This window comes from Argopecten irradians, chromosome 2 (genome assembly GCF_041381155.1).
Source record: "Argopecten irradians isolate NY chromosome 2, Ai_NY, whole genome shotgun sequence".
NCBI lineage: Eukaryota > Metazoa > Mollusca > Bivalvia > Pectinida > Pectinidae > Argopecten > Argopecten irradians.
In genome coordinates, this window is record NC_091135.1 from 55,691,265 (window position 1) to 55,713,719 (window position 22,455).

The window sequence follows — 22,455 nt, forward strand, 5'->3', positions numbered from 1 at the left end:
TATTACACAGCTGGGATCACATTTAAGGTCACACTGGGGTCACACTGATGTCACATTAAAGTCACAATACACAGTTGGAATCACAGAGGTCACACTGAGGTCATAAGGTCACACTGGGGTCACACTACACAGAAGCCAGTACAGATAACACTACACAGGTGTCCTTGGTATATGGTCCAGTGGTGACCACACCCAGTGTCCAGTGAGACACCTACCTCACTGAGTCAGCCTTCTTTGGTCTGGCCACTGACCGGCCGGAGCTAGAGCCATCCCGTGACTTACTCCGCTTATTGTCCTTAATAGGGCTGATGGTGATAGAGGGAATACATAAGTCAGTGTTACTTATGTGGCAGACAAGTATTATTCCCCCTTTTTTCCATTGTTTCAATAATAACAATGCTAATCTTTTATACAAATGACATTATCTAATAAGCACCTGATAACAGGTAAACTCACTTATTTTTAGACACACCAGAGCTATTTTTACATGTGGGATTGATACTTGTCTGCTCACATTCTACAATAGAGTTTTACCAGACAGATAGGTAATGAAGCCTTGTTCATAATCAACACACTTACATTGGTATACTGTATATGTAAGGAAGGTATGTTATAATCAGCACAAACTGCACTTTAGTAACTGTTTTTAGGGTTTTCACTAACATCTTTGTTTCAGGTTCATGGTTTTGGTCAGTATTATCAGTAGCTACTATTATTGTGGAATATTAACCATTAATGTATATCTGGGATCCATCACTGTCATTAAATCTTCTTGTTCATGAAATTTGTGCTGTTATAATAAAGCTGAAGCTGCACACTTAACTATTGTTATATCATTAGTGGATAATGGAAGTTGTATCAGACAGAATGTTCTTCTACTTTCTGTATTCTATTACCTGACTATAACGTAATGTAGTCCATCATGACCCATCATGAAATATTTGCTGCATATTTGTAAATATTGAAAAAAATTCTCTATGGACTCAGGCTAAAATTAATTGAGGACTTAATACACATCTGGGGTATCCTGGAATTGATAGTAATAACTGCCATTCCAGGATAAATATACAGTGTATAAGTCTGAAACAGCATTTAGCATACATATATAGAAACATTTAATTATCTGGTCAAATTATGGAGGCATTAGACTTTAGCAGACATACTTAATTTAATTATATGGTATATGTTTCTGTGGACATTCTCTTTTCTATGACAATGTATTATGAAGTGAGCATTTGAAAGGGTCTCTACATCAAAATCAACTATACTCCTCAGATCAAATCCCAATTCAGACATACTTGATAAAAGGACATCTTGATACCAGGCAGATGCTGTGGAGTGACATATATTATTAGTTTATAAGAACCTTAAATGCCAGGGCCCAGTTTCATGAACTTTCCTTAACTTTAAGGAATTCCTTAACTTTAATGTCTTCACAGAAAAGCATTACAAAAGTTAAGGAAAAAATCTTAAGTTAAGGAGCCTTCCTTAAAATCTGTAATGCTTTCCTATGGAGAATTTTAAGTTAAGGGATTTCTTAAATTTAAGGAATGTTAATGAAACTTAGCCCAGATGTGTAGGAATTCATCCTGTAATCAAGATACTGACCCTTTCACCTTTTAACAAATGAGTTACATTATACCAGCAAAACAAATGCTAAGTGTAAATTTCAGACGTTTAACAGACGGAGAAGTGAACTGCCTGAGTGCTGTAATAGCCGCAACCCAGAGTCTTGTAGCGAGAGGAGAGGTCAATATTTAGAGATTTAACAACTTACGGGCGGGCATGCCGAGTCTGTGACTGTTGCGTCTCCTTTATCATCTTAACAATCGTGTACTTCATATCAAACTCGCCCTTGTTCTGGATAACAAACTGTCGAGTTTTCTTACTGTTAACAATCATAGAGCCGAAGTTGATGTCGTTCATGGGTAAGATGTTGTACTTATTAAAGCCGGCCTTAACGGTGACTTTGACTGGAATACTGGCGATGATTTCTCCTCCTTCGGCCACGTTAGGCTCGATAACCAGACACTTGAGGATTGCCTGATCTTTGATATGGACCTCCTTCATTGACTTGAACAAGACCGTGACCTGGGTCGGTCGGTCAAGAGGACTCAGACTGCCTTTCTGGGGGATGATGGTGAAAAGCTTTGATGCGTTGGGATTGTCAGGATCACAGTCCTCAAGGTCAAATCTGTAAAAATTCCAATCCAGTGTCAGTGCAGATTACAGTAAAACCACACAACAATCAAAACATCATTATTACAGCCATATCATGTCTAAGGAGTTTGTATTGTTTGATTGAAAAAATACTTACTTTAAGTTCAAAAATTAAACAATACTTACTGATATTGTATTTCATATTTGCCTCTGTTTTTCAATGTACATTGTTGTTTTTGCTCTTCCCCAACACGGATTGTTCCAAAATCCAATCCACCATCAGCTCCTGTGAATATAACATAATGCTACATACAGAAATGATTACTGACACAGGAACACAACTTCAATATCAATTTCAGCATATAACTAAACTGACATAAAAATGAAATAAGAAACTTCAACTAATGTCAAGATTAAGACTTTTGACAAGAAAACACTAAAATAATATAACAACTGCTAAAATAAGAACACAACATTGCAGTATCTCCAAATTCAGGATAATAATCTCATTGTGATGCTGTGGTCTTTGACCTCCTGACCTAAACCATGACCCCTACCTTTGGGGAAGCTCATATCCAGTGCGATGTCATAGGCTTCAGCCGTGACTGTGATGTTCTCTGTGCTGAACATGCCGAATATCTCGTCCACATCATAGATCTGGAACAGGTACAGGTCAGTCAGAATAGATAACTCATATATCTAAATCTGTCTTTAAGCTTGATAACAAAGGTTTAAGAGAACTTTTTCCAATTGTATTACTTCCCAACAATTAACCTTTGTCTACTCAAAAATTATTGTGCTTTCCCAAAATCAAAATAAAACATTTTTTCACATCAATATTATATAAACAACACTAATGGGTTCAATGGAAACATCAATCTTCTTTCTTCCATTCCCTATTTCAATAACCAGTTTTCAGATCTCAGTGGTATATCAAATGTCTAGGTTTATTTTCAAGTATACTGACCTCTAGACGGATCATTTTGCGAGCACTTTGTACAGGTTTCATTGCTCGGAAGTAAAAATGGAGAGGATATTCAGAGCGAGGCTCTACGATGCCGTTATCTGCAGCCACTGTGAAATCATCACCAAGGTTTTCTAGTAGACTGAGCTTCCATCGTACTGGTAACATGGTGCTGTTCCTCAGGTATATTGTCTTTGTGTCCTTCCTGTAAACAGTTGTTTTAGGATAAATATAAAACATAGAAACATCTAACATTGGTACTAGCATTAAATCTAACATTGGTACTAGCATTAATGAGTTTGTCTGGCGACCACAAAATGTTAACTTTATAGTGCTGTCATACAGAACCATACACCTGATAATACTCAGAAATCCCATCTATACTACCAGTCAAAAAAAGATGTCACACTACTAGTATGAAAAGCAGGATTTTCATAGCTATTTACCTGTGTAGGAGGACCTTCTCAAAGTGTAAGGCCTTCTTATCAAGCTCCAGTTCAGCTTTCACCCCAACACAGGTTACTTTGAAGACAACAGGTTCAGGATTTTCCCTGATACAACACACTATGGCATCCTCATAAACCTCGGGAGAGCGTGGGTAGGCCCAGATAGTGAGAGTTTGGGTGTCCCCTGGCTTCAGTGTCATATTGGGTGGGTCTAGCAGGAATGTCTCTCCCTTGCTGTCATGTTGGAAACAGAAACTGATGTCGGCCTCCAGTGGCGATGTATTGTTAATCACCAATTTCTCCATATTTTCTGGGTATCGACCCTCCTTATACCTACAAAGTACAAGCAGTCAAGTCATGAATTCACTGATCTTTTTGGTTTTTTTTTAGTTTTGTTTGATTTTTGTGATTTTATAATGGTAGTTTTTAGCATTGAAAATGTATTTTGTCTTCTACAGCATATATTTTACTATGAATTTCAATTTTATCTTTTACTACAACATAATAATAATTACTTATTATCCAGGCACCAAAGTCTCAATGCTTTGAAGTTTAGAGATTCTATGACACTTTACCTTTCTCTCGATTTCATGATGAGCAGTGGACCAAATTCAAACGTCTCTGATGACAAAACGTACTTCTTATGTACAATTTCATCAGATTTTTTGTTCTTCTTACGACTTGGAAACACAATTCTGTTCAAACCAGAAAAAAATGAATATAAAACTACCTACAATGACGGTTCGCATATTTCTTCTATATAAATAAAATTTGAAGGTACCTTCAAACCCAATGAAGTAATGACCTTTATATACAAACGAATATTCAGTATTCTAGAGATAAGATTAATGTTAAATACAAATGAATATATAGGCTAAGATAAATATGCATTAATCTTAATGAATTAAATGGAACATTTACTACAATCAGATTCTTACATGACTACCTGAAGTTCTTACCTAGGTTCTCTACTGATAGAGGGGAAGGCACATATTCCCCGACAGTACAACTGGTATCGTCGTCTAGTACCAACAATCTCAAAGTTGAGTGTCTGATCAAATTGCCCGAGTTCCTCAGACTGGAAGCGTAGCCGAAGAGTTACCTCTCCATTGGCTGGGACTATCCATCGGAAGATTGACAACCTAGTCAAAGAAATAACATATATAAGGATCATAATTGGAACAATTTCAAAATTAGGTGAAGGTGTAAGAAAATTTTAGTCCCAGAATGGAGACATACATCAACATATAGATAGGTAATAGGTTGTATTTTATTTGATTCACCACTGGCCTATTATTACTGACTTAGTATGTTAACATTTCAGGTATTAAATACTAAGAATATATTAACTTAAAACTGCTAGTATTCCAGGAATATCTGGTATCATAATAATCTCTCAACAAAGCCTTATTGATCCTTTAAAAGTTCTCCCATAGTTCCTTGTAATACAAATATGATACACTTACAAATTGCAGTCTGTAATCGCCACAACCAAAAACGAGTTTTAACATCAAAGTATATGATAACAGGTCAGGATTTAGTTGAATATGATTATTTGGATACAAAAGCCTATGTACACTACCTCGATCACAATATCACCAGAAGATTTACTGCACTGGAATCTACTTTTATAAGGTACAGATATTGCTGTAAACGTTTAGGAAATAGGTACAGATATTGCTGTAAATGTTTAGGTAATAAGGTACAGATATTGCTGTAAACGTTTAGGTAATAAGGTACAGATATTGCTGTAAACGTTTAGGTAATAAGGCACAGATATTGCTGTAAACGTTTAGGTAAAAAGGTACAGATATTGCTGTAAACGTTTAGGTAATAAGGCACATATATTGCTGTAAACGTTTAGGTAATAAGGTACAGATATTGCTGTAAACGTTTAGGTAATAAGGCACAGATATTGCTGTAAACGTTTAGGTAATAAGGTACAGATATTGATGTAAACGTTTAGGTAATAAGGTACAGATATTGCTGTAAAAGTTTAGGTAATAAGGTACAGATATTGCTGTAAATGTTTAGGTAATAAGGTACAGATATTGCTGTAAACGCTTAGGTTACATGTTTACTTCACACATCACTTGCTATGGTCGTGTTTTTATATACTTTTGTACAGCCAAGCACTCAAAACTACAATATCATAGTATTGGATCTTTATTGAACTATCATCTACTATATTATAGTTATTTGTTTAATTTTTTAATTTGTCATTTACTGTACTTAGAATACTTGACAAGTTTAAAACAAACCCAAGTCATGACCATTTTGAAAACAAAACAAAATGTTTTTGTCTAAATACCTAGAATTTATTTTTGCCACTACCAGATAACATATGACTTCAGTTATAAAGCAATATGTTTGTCTTGATTGCCCTTTCAGTAATTACCACAAGTTCACTGGTTAATCATGGTAACCCTGCCACAAAATGATGATGCTTAAGACAAATACAGAAAAATGCATCAAAGCCCTCACATATAAGACTGACAGTTGCATGTTTCTGAAGATTAATACACACACTAGTTAATTAGTAATTAGAAATTAGGAAATTGGTTTAAGGCACCAGAGGAAGGGATATATGTGCAGTTAAAATTAGAAAATCATGTCAAGTTCACATGCATGTTGAAACAGGGTAAATGAGAAATTTACATGACTATTGTATAGCTTTTTAACCTAAATAAATCAATAGACATTGACACATGAACTCATCAAAGACAAATGATAATGAGAAAAATAACAAAATAAATAAAAGGTAATTCCATTTTCTGAAGTTTTTGTGTAAATGAAAATGGAATTATTTTTGTTTATTGTATTTTGCCCGCTGTGATATTTACGGTAAAGGGACCATTCTGAGTACTTGGAGCTCCAATTCTCTCCTGATGTTATCCGGGTTTTCACTTGTCTCTAAATCCTGCTGCTGTAACAACTTCAGGTTTCCCGAAGTCACTGACATACTTTGTGACCTTTGTGATGACCTTTGTGACATCACAGACCGTTGTGATGTCCCAGACCTCTGTGACAACCTTTGAGATGTCACTGATCTTTGTGATGTCACAGACTTTTGAGATGTCACTGACTTTTGAGATGCTAAAGATTTCTGTGACACCACAGACATATTTTGTGATGTTGACGATTTCTGTGATGTGAGAGACGTCACTGATTTTTTTCTACTCTGACTGGTCGACTTGTAACGAAAATATCAGTAACATTTATACCAATTTTTACATATAAATTGTAATTATAGATCTGATAGACCTTAAGTTATTGCTCACCTGAATGATGTTCAATGGTGTCATTACATTTCAATAAACTGGGTCAACCTCAAAAAGGTGATGAAGGTGAAAGTCACTTCCTCTTGGTAGCAAACTTACCATTGGCCTTGGAGTATACACAGAACTTATCTTGTGAGGACTGATGTGTAGTGTGCGGTGGCACGGTTTAAACACTGATGATTTAGTGAATGACCCGACATATACTACCATTTAAAGCACAGGCAGATGTGGATGTTGTAAAATGAAATAAAGTCTAAGAAATTTGTGGCTGGTGTTTAAAGCTTGATGATCCTGTGCTTAGAGCATGTGTGTGTGTTAGGAGGCCGTGTTCTGACATTGTACAAGTCAGAAGTTCCATTGGTACTTACTTCGGTGTTTTGGAATCAGCGACACCAAAGCCTTCGCCGGTAGTGCTGTAATCAAGGAGAAGCCGGTCATGCACTGCTACATAGATACAATGGTGCTCTAGGATAACTCTCAACAACAACTACTCTTATCTCCTCATATAAAGTTTGTTGTTGAGAATTAATATGGAAATTGTGAAATGTGTGGGAAACAGTGAAGGAGAAAAGGGAGACAACCAGGTGTAAAGTGATTTGATAACAACTAACAGGGTAGGCCATTAACAAATAAATAACCAGGGCCCAGTTGTTCAAAACTATCGTAAAAGCTAATGACATCGTTAAACCATAGTTAGCGAGTCATTAAAACTTAACGATGTCGTTAACTGTTGTTAAACAAAAATTAACATTTAGCGACTTTCTCATTAATCGTTAACTTTAATTACTTGAGAACCCTCGATTAAGTATTTAACGAGTCGTCAAATATGGTCGCCAGGATGGTTGTGGTGGTGCCTCCTTGGAGGAAACCGCCCATGTATCAACACCCAGCCACCTTGGACGGTGCATACACCCATCAGGAATTGAGAGCAGGCTACAGGTTTGGACGACAGTCCATCGCTTTCCTGAATTTCCTGCTCAAGGTAAATAACTATGATCACTTAAAGGGCAGATAACTATCATATAATATAAAGGGAAGATAATTATCATATAATTTAAAGGGAAGATAATTATCATATAATGTAAAGGGGACAATTATCATATAATATAAAGGGGAGATAATTATCATATAATATAAAGGGGAGATATTATCAAATACATTAATGGGAAAATAATTATCAGATAATTTAAAGGGCAGATAATCATCATATAGAAGATAATTATCAGATAAGTAAAAGGGGAGATAATGCTTACAAAACTTGAAAGGGAGATTAATATCAGATAATCTGTAGGAAATTTCATCAGATCTCAGATTTTCTAACAATTTCAATGATAATAAATAACTCTTATAGGAACTAAGTGGTTAGGAAGTGAATATTTCGTTTATGAAAAATCTGAACAACACTTGACTGGGTAATAAATTAATATACATTGTACATACGACATTATATTGGAAATCTGGATTTGGCTGAACAGGGCGACACACATTTACAAGATATCTTTATAGGACTTGGTGAGAAAGATAATATTTTAGAAGAAATCTTGATAGGACTATTTAGGGTGATACACTAATTTTACATAAAATCGAGATTGCAGCATGCATGTAATGGTGAGAGATAATCAGACACAGTAGATGCTAGCACACATTCAACAGATCAAACTGGTTAAATATCAAAGCAAGTTCATGCTGATTATTAGGGAATCACTGCATAAAGTTATTAAATACATCCTATAAACAAATTAAACATTTTAGTTGGAGTGATCTACAGCAAACATTATCCAATCATTGAAAACACACTCTAACACTCAATCAATCAAACAATAATTAAGTATATTGAAAAATTGCTAAGCTTACTATCAGAAACAGTTAGCAAAGACAACAAGTCTGTTTATTATCTTTAAAAATTAGCATAGAAAGGGCCAATTCTGTTACTTATCAAAAAATTCATAAAATTGAGAGATCTCATCCTGTTACCAGGAATTGATTGTGACATTGTATGATGTTAACCTCCAATCAATCAGGAATCAATCTCTGCTGCCAAGAGCAGCTAACTTCTCATTACATAGGATAGTTTGGTAATGTGGAAAACTATTGTAACAGCTACCTGTCTAAGTCCGACACTGGGGTAGCAGCACCAGGGGGAGGTGATGGAACCTGCATTGAGTTACGACGGGATGTTGTCTTGGACGTCTGCTTCCTTTCTGCACTCTTCTTTCTTTCACCTTTTTTATCCTCTTTCCCAGCAGACTTGTCTGTCTTTCCTGACTTGCCTTTAGTTGGAGTGGTCAGGTCATTACCTTTATCAGGGGTGACAGACTTTTCCTCCTCAGGTTCTGGGTCTTTAGAGTCCAATAAACCAATGTTTCTGTCAACACCAAACACAATAGAAGGTAATAAATGTGCAACCTATAGATTGGTACATTGATCTACCGAAAACACTAGAATAAGGATCACAACATTTATAATCTTATTTAATTATCAAAGAAAAACAAGATCAACTCAAACAGATAAGTCACTTGTGATCAGTGAGGTATATATATTACAAGGTAAACTACTTACGGATCATCTGGGGAGGATGCAACAAATATGTAGCGACCCCCGAACTCTGATACAGGTGGAGCTCGTCTCTTCACAGGGTAGGGAACTACAGCGAATGTGGCTGAGGGTGGTATAGGGGGCCCGCGGGGACCAAGTCCAATCCCGTCCAGGACCTGCAGACACAAAACATTGTACTCAAACAAGGAAATCTGATATAGTTCTGCGAACTAACAACTTAATCACCGATTCTGGTTTTTTTTTTACAAATTACACTGTTACCAATTTAAAGATTCTTTTAAGATTTTCAGTCATGCATGGTTGAGTTAATAAACCTATCAATGCTATTTTACCTATTTAAAAAACTGATCATCCATATATTATATCTATAATTACTATACCTCATTCATGGATGGCAGTTTCTGTAAGCCCATGAGTTTATCGAAGGGTGTGACAGATTTGTCAGAGCAGTCTATCTGTAGATGTGGGATACCAGAGCTCTCCTCCTCCTTAGGAGCCTCCTCACCACCCTCTCCATCTACTCCGTCTCCCTGGGCTGCTGCCGCTGCCTGTAATGTCAAAGTTATCTCCCTTTATCATACTTACACAAAACTGCCTATAATCTCAGGAACCTAATAAGGAATGTTACAGTCCAAATATGTACTATGTGTAAGGTAATAACTGTACTTTTGAGTATACTACAATATACTTGTGTACTATATACCTCTCTAGCTGCTTTCTCAGCATTTTCTTTCTCTATCTGTTTCTGCCTCTCTTTTTCCTTCTCTTTCTCTTGTTTGTCATGTTTGTCTGTGAACAGAAATCATTAACTATTGCAGCACAAGTAAAACACAAGTAAACCTATAAACAATGTGATGATTCACCGTACTGACCACTGAACAGGTGATGTGATGTGATGATTCACCGTACTGACCACTGAACAGGTGATGTGATGTGATGATTCACCATACTGACCACTGAACAGGTGATGTGATGTGATGATTCACTGTACTGACCACTGAACAGGTGATATGATGTGTGATTCGATTCACCGTACTGACCACTGAACAGGTGATGATGTGATGATTCACCGTACTGACCACTGAACAGGTGATGTGATGTGATGATTCACCGTACTGACCACTGAACAGGTGATGTGATGTGATGATTCACCGTACTGACCACTGAACAGGTGATGTGATGTGATGATTCACCGAACTGACCACTGAACAGGTGATGTGATGTGATGATTCACCGTACTGACCCACAGGTGATGTGATGATGATTCACGTACTGACACTGAACAGTGATAGTGATGATTCACCGAGACCACTGAACAGGTGATGTGATGATACTGTACTGACCACTGAACAGGTGATGTGATGATTCACCGTACTGACCACTGAACAGGTGATGTGATGTGATGATTCACCGTACTGACCACTGAACAGGTGATGTGATGTGATGATTCACCGTACTGACCACTGAACAGGTGATGTGATGATTCACCGTACTGACCACTGAACAGGTGATGTGATGTGATGATTCACCGTACTGACCACTGAACAGGTGATGTGATGTGATGATTCACCGTACTGACCACTGAACAGGTGATGTGATGATTCACCGTACTGACCACTGAACTGGTGATGTGAACCTTTCACACTCTTGCTTTCATTTACAAAAGGACATATAATAGCATCACCATGTTTAAAAATGTCCCTGTTTATATCTTTTAGATCATATAAGTCTGACAGTATTGATATAAAGTGTTGGTGCCCTATATAATGGAAACACACAATTATTACAACTAATAATAAACTATCATTGTATTTATGAAGTCGGACATAAGGGGAGATAACAAACTCAGTGGACTAAAAGTCCTGCAAATATTACATGTACTCACCTTTTCCCTTTGCCTTTTTGCCTGATGGTGGATGATGTTGTCCATCTTCCTCTGACTTTTCTGAGGGAGTGGGGGGACGTTTGATCCCCAGGGTTGTTCTGTCCCAAAACTCTATCAGGTCAGCTATCTCTTTACTGGAATGCTCTATGGTACGGAATCTCTGCATCAGAAGGATTTCTGATTCCTTAAGAGGATCATGACAAACTTCTGCTTCACTCTCTCCTTTTTCCTTATCTGATTTCTCCTTTCCATCTCCTGGTTTCTTTCCATCTTTTCCTTTCTTTCCCTTCCTAAAGAATAAAAAGTCAGACCATTATTACTATATCTGGTACATATTGATCTTGGTTTTTTCTAGAGAAAGCTTTCCTTAGCCTACATGTGAATGATCAAAGTCTGCTTCAAAATATCAATGGTAAACATAAACATGGAAGAAAACAGATGTTTTCTATCAATGACATATCCTCTTCTTAAAATTCTATAGCTAATTTTATTCTAGTTAAAAAACTCGAAATTTTAAGGTAAGAGTATAGATATTTTTATTGCTTATCTCATGCAAAATGTATCTGAAAGCGGAGACTTACTTTCCATCATCGAGCACTGTATCACTTTTCTCTGTCTGGTGGGATTCTGGTCGGTCAGTGATACTGGACCCTGCCTTACTGACAGGGTGGTCACTGTCATGAGGTTTAGGGCCGCCCTGCGACTTCTGCACACGCTCAGTACTAGCTGTTTTACCTGTGGCTGCCACACTTTTCTTACCATCTTTGGCAGGTTCTTCTTTAGGCTTCTCAGGACCCTTCTTTCCTTTCTTTTTGGGTCTGAAAAAAAGATGAGAAATGTTTCAATTAGAACTTTAATTTTATGAAATCAAGGAGAGATAACCATTTGAGAAATTTATCTTAAGTTTAATAAATTAACCTTTACACTTTGATCAATACATTTCACATATTACACAAAGTCAAAAAAGACTAGAATGATTGCTGGAAAGTTACTAAAAACCAACTTGAAATCCTGTTACAAGTAAGAAACACATGTCTCGAAGATAATAATGTTATATTTACTTTTCTTCCTCCAATCTTCTTGCTTCTGCCTCAGCAGCCTCCCGTTCCAATCGATCACGTTCCATACGCTCCTCATTTTCCCTGCAAGACGTTTAGGGAAATACAATCTATTTCTATATCATTTAAATTTGATTTCCTCTGTCAGTCTTAATAATTTACTAATAATAACTTGGGAATGTGTTTCCTTACATAATTAGTCTAAACAATGTTTACATGATCTATGTAGTAATGTAATTATCCTTGTTATCTATTTCTGACACTGAAACAAAGCATTTGGAAGCAAAATTTTAATATGCCAATATGATAGATCTGACACAGGTGCTTAAACTTTGTCATTCAAAAAGTCAATATATATTGATAATTCAGTATGATTTTACTTCAGGCTAGAATAACACCATATAGACCCTACCAAAAGTTTTACTACGAGATAATTTGCTGTAAAATCAATGTCTTACTTCCTGATCCTCTCTTTTTTTATTTCTAGTCGTTTCAAGTCCACTGCAGCTTTATCTTTCTCTGGCAGTGCATCATACTCATCCTCCGACATTTCTTCTAGCCTCATTCTGTCTTTTTCTTCTTCTTCTTTTGCCAAACGCTCTAAAAAGAAGTTACGTGTACATTGTATATACTAGATAATACAGATTCTCGGCTTTCTTATGATAAAAGCAAAATGAAACTTGTGAATTTTACTAAAGTCTTTCATTAATTTTGAAACATTTAAACTAACTTCTGATAATAAATGTTTTTTCTGGTCTTAAATGATACATTAAATCATATTACTGTATTTTGTGTATAAGTCAGGGTGACTTACTGGTTCTAGTCAACAGGCATTGATAATTCTGTCATTGATTGTGAAATTAAAATGTTCTGAGAAGCAACCTATTTTTTTCTTAATAAACTACAGTAACAGATGGTGTTGTAAACTCCTACTTCTACATACAAAAAAACAAAAGTTGCCTGTGACCTACCGCTTTCCTCCTGGGCTTTCCTTTCCTGTTCCTTCAGCACATTATAATCCAGCTTCAGAGAGATAAAGTAGATAAAACGGCGATTATTGAGGGCCTTCAGGATCACATTGGCAGCCGTCTGTAGGTTTTGGGCAAACAAAGTTTCAAGGCCATCCAAAACAACTCCACGATGGCAGTCATTTAGCTGTAAAGTAACACCAAACAATTAGGTAGTGGTAATATATATATGATGATCGTGACTGACAGTCTGCTAATAAGGAATCTAATTACAGCTATGTTTTGAAAACAGAGGATCTCATATTATAGTGACCTGAATGTTAAAGTTATACTTTCTCAATCAAGTTCAGTAATTTGTTCTGCTATAAGCTCTATGAGATGATGGTATCCCTGTATGACTTACCTGTAATCTCTCAGAGATGATGGTATTTCTGTATGACTTACCTGTAATCTCTCAGAGATGATGGTATTCCTGTATGACTTACCTGTAATCTCTCAGAGATGATGGTATTCCTGTATGACTTACCTGTAATCTCTCAGAGATGATGGTATCACTGTATGACTTACCTGTAATCTCTCAGAGATGATGGTATTCCTTTAAGACTTACCTGTAATCTCTCAGAGATGATGGTACTCCTGTATGACTTACCTGTAATCTCTCAGAAATGTTGGTATCCTTGTATGACTTACCTGTAATCTCTTAGAGATGATGGTATCACTGTATGACTTACAATTAATCTCTCAAAGATGATGGTATTCCTGTATGACTTACCTGTAAACTCTCAGAGATGATGGTATAACTGTTTGACTTACCTGTAATCTACCAGAGATGATGGTATCACTGTATGACTTACAAGTAATCTCTCAGAGATGATGGTATTCCTGTATGACTTACAAGTCATCTGTCAGAGATGATAATATTCCTGTATAACTTACCTGTAATCTCTCAAAGATGATGGTATTCCGTTATGACTTACCTGAAATCTCTCGGAGATAATGGTATCACTGTATGACTTACCTGTAATCTCTCAGAGATGATAGTATCCCTGTATGACTTACCTGTAATATCTCAGAGATGATGGTATCACTGTATGACTTACAAGTAATCTCTCAGAGATGATGGTATTCCTGTATGTAACTTACAAGTAATCTCTCAGAGATGATGGTATCTCTGTATGACTTAACTGTAATTTCTCAGAGATGATGGTATCCATGTATGACTTACCTGTAATCTCTCAGAGATGATGGTATCCCTGTATGACTTACCTGTAATCTCTCAGAGATGATGGTATCCCTGTATGACTAACCTGTAATCTCTCAGAGATGATGGTATCCCTGTATGACTTACCTGTAATCTCTCAGAGATGATGGTATCACTGTATGACTTACAAGTAATCTCTCAGAGATGATGGTATTCCTGTATGTAACTTACAAGTAATCTCTCAGAGATGATGGTATCCCTGTATGACTTACCTGTAATCTCTCAGAGATGATGGTATCCCTGTATGACTAACCTGTAATCTCTCAGAGATAATGTCCACCAGAAGATCCTCAGGAAGGACACAGCTCATCAGACCTTCCTCTCCAGCCACGCTGGCACTAACGCTGAGTCGGCGGGCGATGGGTGCAGCTAATGGAGGGGGACTACTTGGTACCTAAAGAGGCAGAGAAAAAACTCATCAGAGAACACAACAAAATGAGTATCATACTTTCATTTACATTTCTTTTTTGTAATACCTATTATGTTGAAGCCAATATAATAATTATTTTATTTGCCATAGACACTTGTGTTACCATCTTTGTGTACTTAATACAGAAACCAACTGTTAAATGTTTGCAAAGAATATTTATTACATTGTGTTACATTTTTTTTGTTTCTAAAACATCTTTATTAAGATAGGATATACCATCACCTCTCAAACTGTTAGAATCTGCTCTATTAAGTCATCTAAGTGGAAATCAGTCTGACATTATTTACAACAAACAGTCAATAATCTATACTACAAGTCAACTCTGAGCAAACCAGCATTACAGGAATTCTTGTCAAAATAATCAGATATAAATAGAAATCATTTTGGTTACATTCTTCAAACCATACCATTGTGTATCTATATGGCAGTATTCTACTTGTCTAAATGTCTGTCTCTCTAACCAGACTATCATCTACAAATATAGCTAAAAATAACTTAGGATCAAACATATAAATTTTTTAATATTTTCAAATAATTTCTCCTTTTATACCATATAAATTGCACTAGATAATGTTAATCAAGCTAAACTGATAAAAATGGGTAAGCAACTTTAATACCATTAGTATCTGTCCTTCAATATTCATACATTTTATTCTCTTTATTCAAAATCAGATATTAATATAATACAATATCTTTGCAAGTTAATGATGAAATATCAACTTTAAACTATACAAAAAGTAAACAAGAGGCCTAATGGGCCTTAACATTCACCTGTGAACTAAACGTAACAGGCAATGTGAACAATTCTACAGAAGAAAGTCTAGTGTTTCTCAGGATACCTATCAATAAACAGCATATCCAATATTATCAGAATGCATTGATATTTACTCATGTTATCCTATTCGGATGATTCTTTTATTAATCATGGGATCCACCTTAATTGTGTATACATCCTTTGTCTATCCATCGTACTGTGATCACAATAATGTTACATACATGAAGACAATGAAGGAAAGAAAGTCAATATCAGTATAATAGGTCATCACAAGCCTTTGGACAAGATGGCCTAAAATAAAAAGAAGTTATCATTTTTCTAAGGAACAGAAGGAAATATAGCAGAGCAAACAGAATGAAGTTGAACTAACATTAACTATTTGTTTCAGGAAAACAGTAAATTAGTGTAGAATTATAATAAAACCTATCACTGCAGCTCTACTGTGCAGGATCAACAATTACCAATAGAATAACAACAAACTCAACAGTCTATCAAATGTAAAAGTAGATAGAATAGTATGGCCATTCCTGGAAAAGATCAAGGAAATATGACCTAGACTACTGAAAAAGATATTACACAATGTTTATGTGGACTTCCCTGTAACGGCAAGGCCACTCGTGTTGATACGTATACAACCACAACAAAGAAAGCAACACAGTATGCCTGTAAGCATGCAGGCTGTATACATGCTGTAAACATGCTGTAATCACACTTCATACTGTAATCACGCTGTTACCACGCTGTAATATTACACTCAGGTGTTAAACATTATACCTGTTTTAGTTTTTTGAGAACCTGTAGTTGAGATTTTTCCTGAACTAATAACACAGAATCCTAAAGAAATGAAGAAAAGAAAGATTGTTGCTCTTATTATAACAAGATATGTTTGTATCAAATAAACTTATTAAACTATAATTCATAAGTGTTGTTTTTTTTTAAATTGAGTTCTAGTAAAACCCTTCTATAATTGTTGATTTTGTCATTCATTGTTACAAAATCTGATAACCAACAAATCCTACCCTAACTTTACTTCTACAACAGTAACAGGTTGATAAATCTCAATTTTATCAACGGTTTCAGTCATGTGCTACAATAATGATATATTTCCTTGAAATGACAAACAGAATGTATACACGTTAGAATTATGTTATGGCTTGCGTGTGATCATTTCCTATAGTTTATAAAGTCTATAATAAACAACAACAGTGTTCAATAATGTCATTTGTCAGGGTAATTAGAATATCTAAAGTTGTCAAAATAGTCATGTGTAAATATAAGGTTTCTGATGCTGACAAAATTCAGATTGCAGGAACCAATTTGGAATTTGGCAAAATATACATTATGCTGTACAATAACAGTATCATCATTTATTGATCTTGTCTGGATTATTGGCTCACTAAAGGAGCAACAACAAACAAAATACCATGCATCCATGTGTAGAAACCAACAGAAAGTCATAAAAATAACATCATGCATCATGCATTTGTTGTATCACTTTAAATAACAAGAGGCCCAGAGGGCCTCTCTGGGCCTGTATCGCTCACCTGGTTTGTAATGTCGAGTAATGTTCTGAGTACAGATTCATTGTTCTTTCCTGAAGGAAAATTGAATATTTACGTCTACTTCCCCTATTGTGCACCACCCTTTCTGCCCTGGGGGTCAGAGCCAATATTTATACAAAGGCTATTCCACTTCCCTTAAGGATGTTTCTGGCCAAATTTGGTTTCAATCCATGCAGAATTCTAGGACTGGTAGCGATTTATAGGATTTACCTCTATTTCCCCTATTGGGCCCCGCCCCTCCTGCCCCCCAGGAGTCAGAGCCGAAGTTTACACAAACACTGTTCCCTTTCCTCCAAGGATGTTTCTGGCCAAATTTGGTTTCAATCCATGCAGAACTTGAGGCCTAGTAGCGATTTATAGAATTAACCTCTATTTCCCCTATTGGGCCCCGCCCCTCCTGCCCCCGGGGTATCAGAGCCAAAATTTATACAAGCTCTGTTTCCCTTCCCCAAAAGATGTTTCTGGCCAAATTTGGTTTCAATCCATGCAGAACTCTAGGACTAGTAGCGATTTATAGGATTTACCTCTATTTCCCCTATTGGGCCCCGCCCCTCCTGCCCCCGGGGGTCAGAGCCGAAGTTTACACAAACTCTGTTCCCCTTCCCCCAAGGATGTTTCTGGCCAAATTTGGTTTCAATCCATGCAGAATTCTAGGACTAGTAGCGATTTATAGGATTTACCTCTATTTCCCCTATTGGGCCCCGCCCCTCCTGCCCCCGGGAGTCAGAGCCGAAGTTTACACAAACTCTGTTCCCTTTCCTCCAAGGATGTTTCTGGCCAAATTTGGTTTCAATCCATGCAGAACTTGAGGCCTAGTAGCGATTTATAGAATTAACCTCTATTTCCCCTATTTGGCCCCGCCCCTCCTGCCCCCGGGGGTCAGAGCCGAAGTTTACACAAACTCTGTTCCCCTTCCCCCAAGGATGTTTCTGGCCAAATTTGGTTTCAATCCATGCAGAACTCTAGGACTAGTAGCGATTTATAGGATTTACCTCCATTTCCCCTATTGGGCCCCGCCCCTCCTGCCCCCGGGGGGTCAGAGCCAAAGTTTACACAAACTCTGTTCCCCTTCCTCCAAGGATGTTTCTGGCCAAATTTGGTTTCAATCCATGCAGAACTCTAGGACTAGTAGCGATTTATAGGATTTACCTCTATTTCCCCTATTGGGCCCCACCCCTCCTGCCCCTGGGGGGTCAGAGCCAAAATTTATACAAACTCTGTTTCCCTTCTCCAAAGGATGTTTCTGGCAAAATGTGGTTAGAATCCATGCAGAACTCTAGGACTAGTAGCGATTTAAAGGAAATGTTGACGGACAGACGGACGGACGCCGCGCCATGACATAAGCTCACCGGCCCTTCGGGCCAGGTGAGCTAAAAATGGTTATAAGGGAACAACCAACTAAATGAAAAAAGACCTTCGAAATGGCCCCTTTGGTCCCTGTGTATAAAATTTAAGATTGAGCCCAGGATAGAATTTTAACCCAGTCGCTGATTGGCTGGTTAATTATGATTTTCAAAAGTAAAAATGTTTTCTGACAGGTAATTATTCTTAGATAACCATGATATGAATTTGGAAATTCAGATTGAGATTTAGGTTCAATATATCAATTTTGATAATGAATAGGTAAAAACATTAGAATTTCAAGAATTTTTAGTGGAAAATGTGTCTGATTTCAACATGGCTACCCTGGTTGGAGTTTGAGCAGAAGGACCCAAACTTTTTTTCTATCTAGTGTTATATGAGAACCTTGACTTATAGAGCACAATAGCTAACTAATATTCCTTTGTTTTAATAATACATAACAAAACTTTAACAAACTTTAACACTGTGGTCTATGTCAAATTATTTAGTTGGTTGTTCTCTATAACTACTGACCATCATGGTATTACAAATGAGGGTGTCAAGAGATGAATAGAAACTAGAAATTACTGGGGCATATCACTATATACGCATCCATATAACCAATCAGTAAAGGGGAACGGGAGCGGGTGGGACAGATATAGCTTACACTATACATCCTCCTCCATATGTATGAGGAGGGGATGGGGGAGGGGTCCATGCATTTACAGCATTGCAGGGATTACTATATATACTGGGTTAACTAGATCTGAGAGTTAACTATATATATATAGATATTTTAAAATTTATTATTAAATACATATAGTTTAATAACTAAACCAAAAGATTGTCCAGAACATTTAAATTCACTTGTTCCATATGTCACTAAATGATAAAGAGTCAAAAATAACAACTACCTTATTCCATTGAAAAAATAAACAGGATTCCCAAAATGAATACAAAATAATGAAATTGAAAAAAGAAAAGAAAAAAAAAGAAAACAACTAAATAATAATCATTAAATGAAGGAAAATTAAAATGAAAATAAATCAATAAATAAATGAATACAATGGATAAAAAAACATATATCAACTGAAGGTAAAATAATTACATGACTGTAATGCTAATAGTAACAAGGAAAAAGTACCATATTTCATACTCAAATTTTGAATAAAAAAATCAAAATTTAATTTAGATACCATAACTTTCTCTACCAGTGTATGGTGATAGTAATGTCAATTTCCTTTAACATGATAAAAAATAACAATTAACTTCAAAGATATAAGCTGGTACTGTTTCACCTGGTACTGGTGGTAAATATTCATTACACACGATATCACCTGGTACTGGTGGTAAATGTTCATTACACACGATATCACCTGGTACTGGTGGTAAATGTTCATTACACACAATATCACCTGGTACTGGTGGTAAATGTTCATTACACACAATATCACCTGGTACTGGTGGTAAATGTTTATTACACACAATATCACCTGGTACTGGTGGTAAATGTTCATTAAACACGATATCACCTGGTACTGGTGGTAAATGTTCATTACACACAATATCAAATATGGTACATTTTAAATGTTACTAACAACTAAATGATAACAATAGGTTGGAGTGCGTGACAATACATGGTATATAACCTTGTCAGAATTAGAGGTCGGGGGATCTCCAGGCTTGGTTCGTACGGCCCCGTGGCCTCCATGGGTCACCTGTTAACATTGGTACGCACATACTCTTCTTATGCTTTTGAACACAGTTTATTTTGATGATGATAACTTGGTAGACATTATTTTTTCAAAAAAAGAAAAAAAAGCAAATGTGTGAAAACCTGTTTTCTAGCCATGTCAATCTCAGGTGATACTATCATGGAATACATTTCCTAGCTAACAGCTTGGTATGAAAGAGAAATCTTTTCAAAGGATATATTCCATCAAACGAAACATTCTGATAGACTTCTTTAATCCTCAAATTAATTTAAAATTTGACAAAGATTTATGAATTATGCTCAGCACGACATGCATGTAAATGAAAATCACACAGATTCTGACCAAACATTTTACTGACCTGGCTACCAGTGGCTCCGTCAATGGATGAGGTGTTGATTCCAGTCTTAGCTCCAGCCACGCTGCCACCATGATGCTTGTCCTTTCCCTTCACATCTGAAACAGTGCTAGTCTTACGATTCGACACGACGGAATGAGCTTGTGACACGGCTGCAGTGCTGGCTGTAGGTGAAGGTTACAGACACGAGGTTAGCATGGTGACAGAAGCAAGTGATCATAAGAAAGTGAGTACGGATAGCAGTGATCATATATAGGACAAGTGACGGTACATAGTGTGCAATAAACACTGAAATAAAGCAAAGGACGGCACAAAGAGAACATGTGACACCACAAAATGTCTGTAATACCACAAAGTGTCTGTAATACCACAAAAAGAACATGTAATACTACAGAATATCTGTAATACCACAAAATGTCTGTAATACCACAAAATGTCTGTAATACCACAAAAAGAACATGTGACACCACAAAATGTCTGTAATACCACAAAATGTCTGTGATACCACAAAAAGAACATATGACACCACAAAATGTCTGTAATACCACAAAATGTCTGTAATACCACAAAAAGAACATGTGACACCACAAAATATCTGTAATACCACAAAATGTTTGTAATACATAAAAAAGAACATGTGATACCACAAAATATCTGTAATACCACAAAATGTCTGTAATACCATACAAGAGGCCCATGGGCCTTAACGGTCACCTGAGTTTGAATATATAATGAAACAAATAATGAAACAAATTAAAGACATAAAAACACTATATACTGGGCCTTGAAGTTGGTCAGGGATTTATAAATTTGAATTTTTAGTCTATGAAGAGTATTTGCTTCCATCAAACCTGTGAACTCAGAAGTATTTTATGAAATTTTAATCATTTTGACCCTGTTTGGTCCTGCCCCTCTGTTCCCCCAGGGGGTCATCGAGGACCCATATGGATGTTAAAATGCTATATCTCAGGCTAATAATTCTAATCAAGTTTGACTAATTTCCTATGAAAATTGAGCAAATAATGTTCATAAATATGTTTTTCCTATATAAACTATAGTAAACTTGACCCCCTCCCCAGGGGGTAATGTGAGAACCCAGGGTCATATAATTCACATTTTTTATAAAACACCTTAAGACCTTTCGATCTATATATAATTATTTGATTCTACCATTTCCAGAAGATTTTTGAAGTTTTAGCCTATTTGACCCGTTTTAGCCCCGCCCCTCTTCCCCCAGGGGGTTAGCCAGGACTAATATGGATATGATATCGATATTAAAATGCTATCTCAGGCTAATAATTCTAATCAAGTTTGACTCATTTCCTATGAAAATTGAGCAAAAAATGCTCATAAATGTGTTTTTCCTATATAAACTATAGTAAACTTGACCCCCACCCCAGGGGGAAAGGTGAGACCCCAGGGTCATATAATTCCCAGTTTTTATAAAACACCTTAAGACCTTTCATCTATAAAGTGTATTTGATTCTACCATTTCCAGAATTTTAGTAGAAGATTTTACAAATTTTAGCCTATTTGACCTTTTTTGGCCCCGCCCCTCTGCCCCCAGGTGGTCAGCCAGGACCAATATGGATATGATGTTATTATGCTATCTCAGGCTAATAATTTTAACCATGTTTGACTCGTTTCCTATGAAAATTGAGCATAAAATGCTCATAAATGTGTTTTTCCTATAGAAAC

At 36.4% G+C, this 22,455-nt stretch overlaps 1 protein-coding gene across 4 annotated transcripts in view; it reads right to left on the reverse strand.

Moving 5' to 3' along the window:
• LOC138316006 (hydrocephalus-inducing protein homolog) overlaps positions 1 to 22,455 on the reverse strand; it is a 77,510-nt gene that overhangs the window by 23,821 nt on the left and 31,234 nt on the right. For 2 of the 4 annotated variants that reach the window (XM_069257482.1, XM_069257479.1), the window contains exons 37-57: positions 20,761 to 20,921; positions 20,337 to 20,405; positions 14,833 to 14,973; positions 13,322 to 13,505; positions 12,809 to 12,950; positions 12,354 to 12,434; positions 11,874 to 12,110; positions 11,293 to 11,582; positions 10,111 to 10,196; positions 9,788 to 9,955; positions 9,411 to 9,562; positions 8,956 to 9,216; positions 7,220 to 7,264; positions 4,530 to 4,712; positions 4,146 to 4,265; positions 3,571 to 3,903; positions 3,128 to 3,329; positions 2,718 to 2,817; positions 2,347 to 2,446; positions 1,778 to 2,194; positions 216 to 305 (exon numbers count right to left, since the gene is read on the reverse strand). In XM_069257482.1, coding sequence (XP_069113583.1) covers positions 216 to 305; positions 1,778 to 2,194; positions 2,347 to 2,446; positions 2,718 to 2,817; positions 3,128 to 3,329; positions 3,571 to 3,903; positions 4,146 to 4,265; positions 4,530 to 4,712; positions 7,220 to 7,264; positions 8,956 to 9,216; positions 9,411 to 9,562; positions 9,788 to 9,955; positions 10,111 to 10,196; positions 11,293 to 11,582; positions 11,874 to 12,110; positions 12,354 to 12,434; positions 12,809 to 12,950; positions 13,322 to 13,505; positions 14,833 to 14,973; positions 20,337 to 20,405; positions 20,761 to 20,921 — 3,562 coding nt within the window. The remainder of the gene's footprint in view (positions 1 to 215; positions 306 to 1,777; positions 2,195 to 2,346; positions 2,447 to 2,717; positions 2,818 to 3,127; positions 3,330 to 3,570; positions 3,904 to 4,145; positions 4,266 to 4,529; positions 4,713 to 7,219; positions 7,265 to 8,955; positions 9,217 to 9,410; positions 9,563 to 9,787; positions 9,956 to 10,110; positions 10,197 to 11,292; positions 11,583 to 11,873; positions 12,111 to 12,353; positions 12,435 to 12,808; positions 12,951 to 13,321; positions 13,506 to 14,832; positions 14,974 to 20,336; positions 20,406 to 20,760; positions 20,922 to 22,455) is intronic. The other 2 variants (XM_069257481.1, XM_069257483.1) reach the window with 2 other exon arrangements.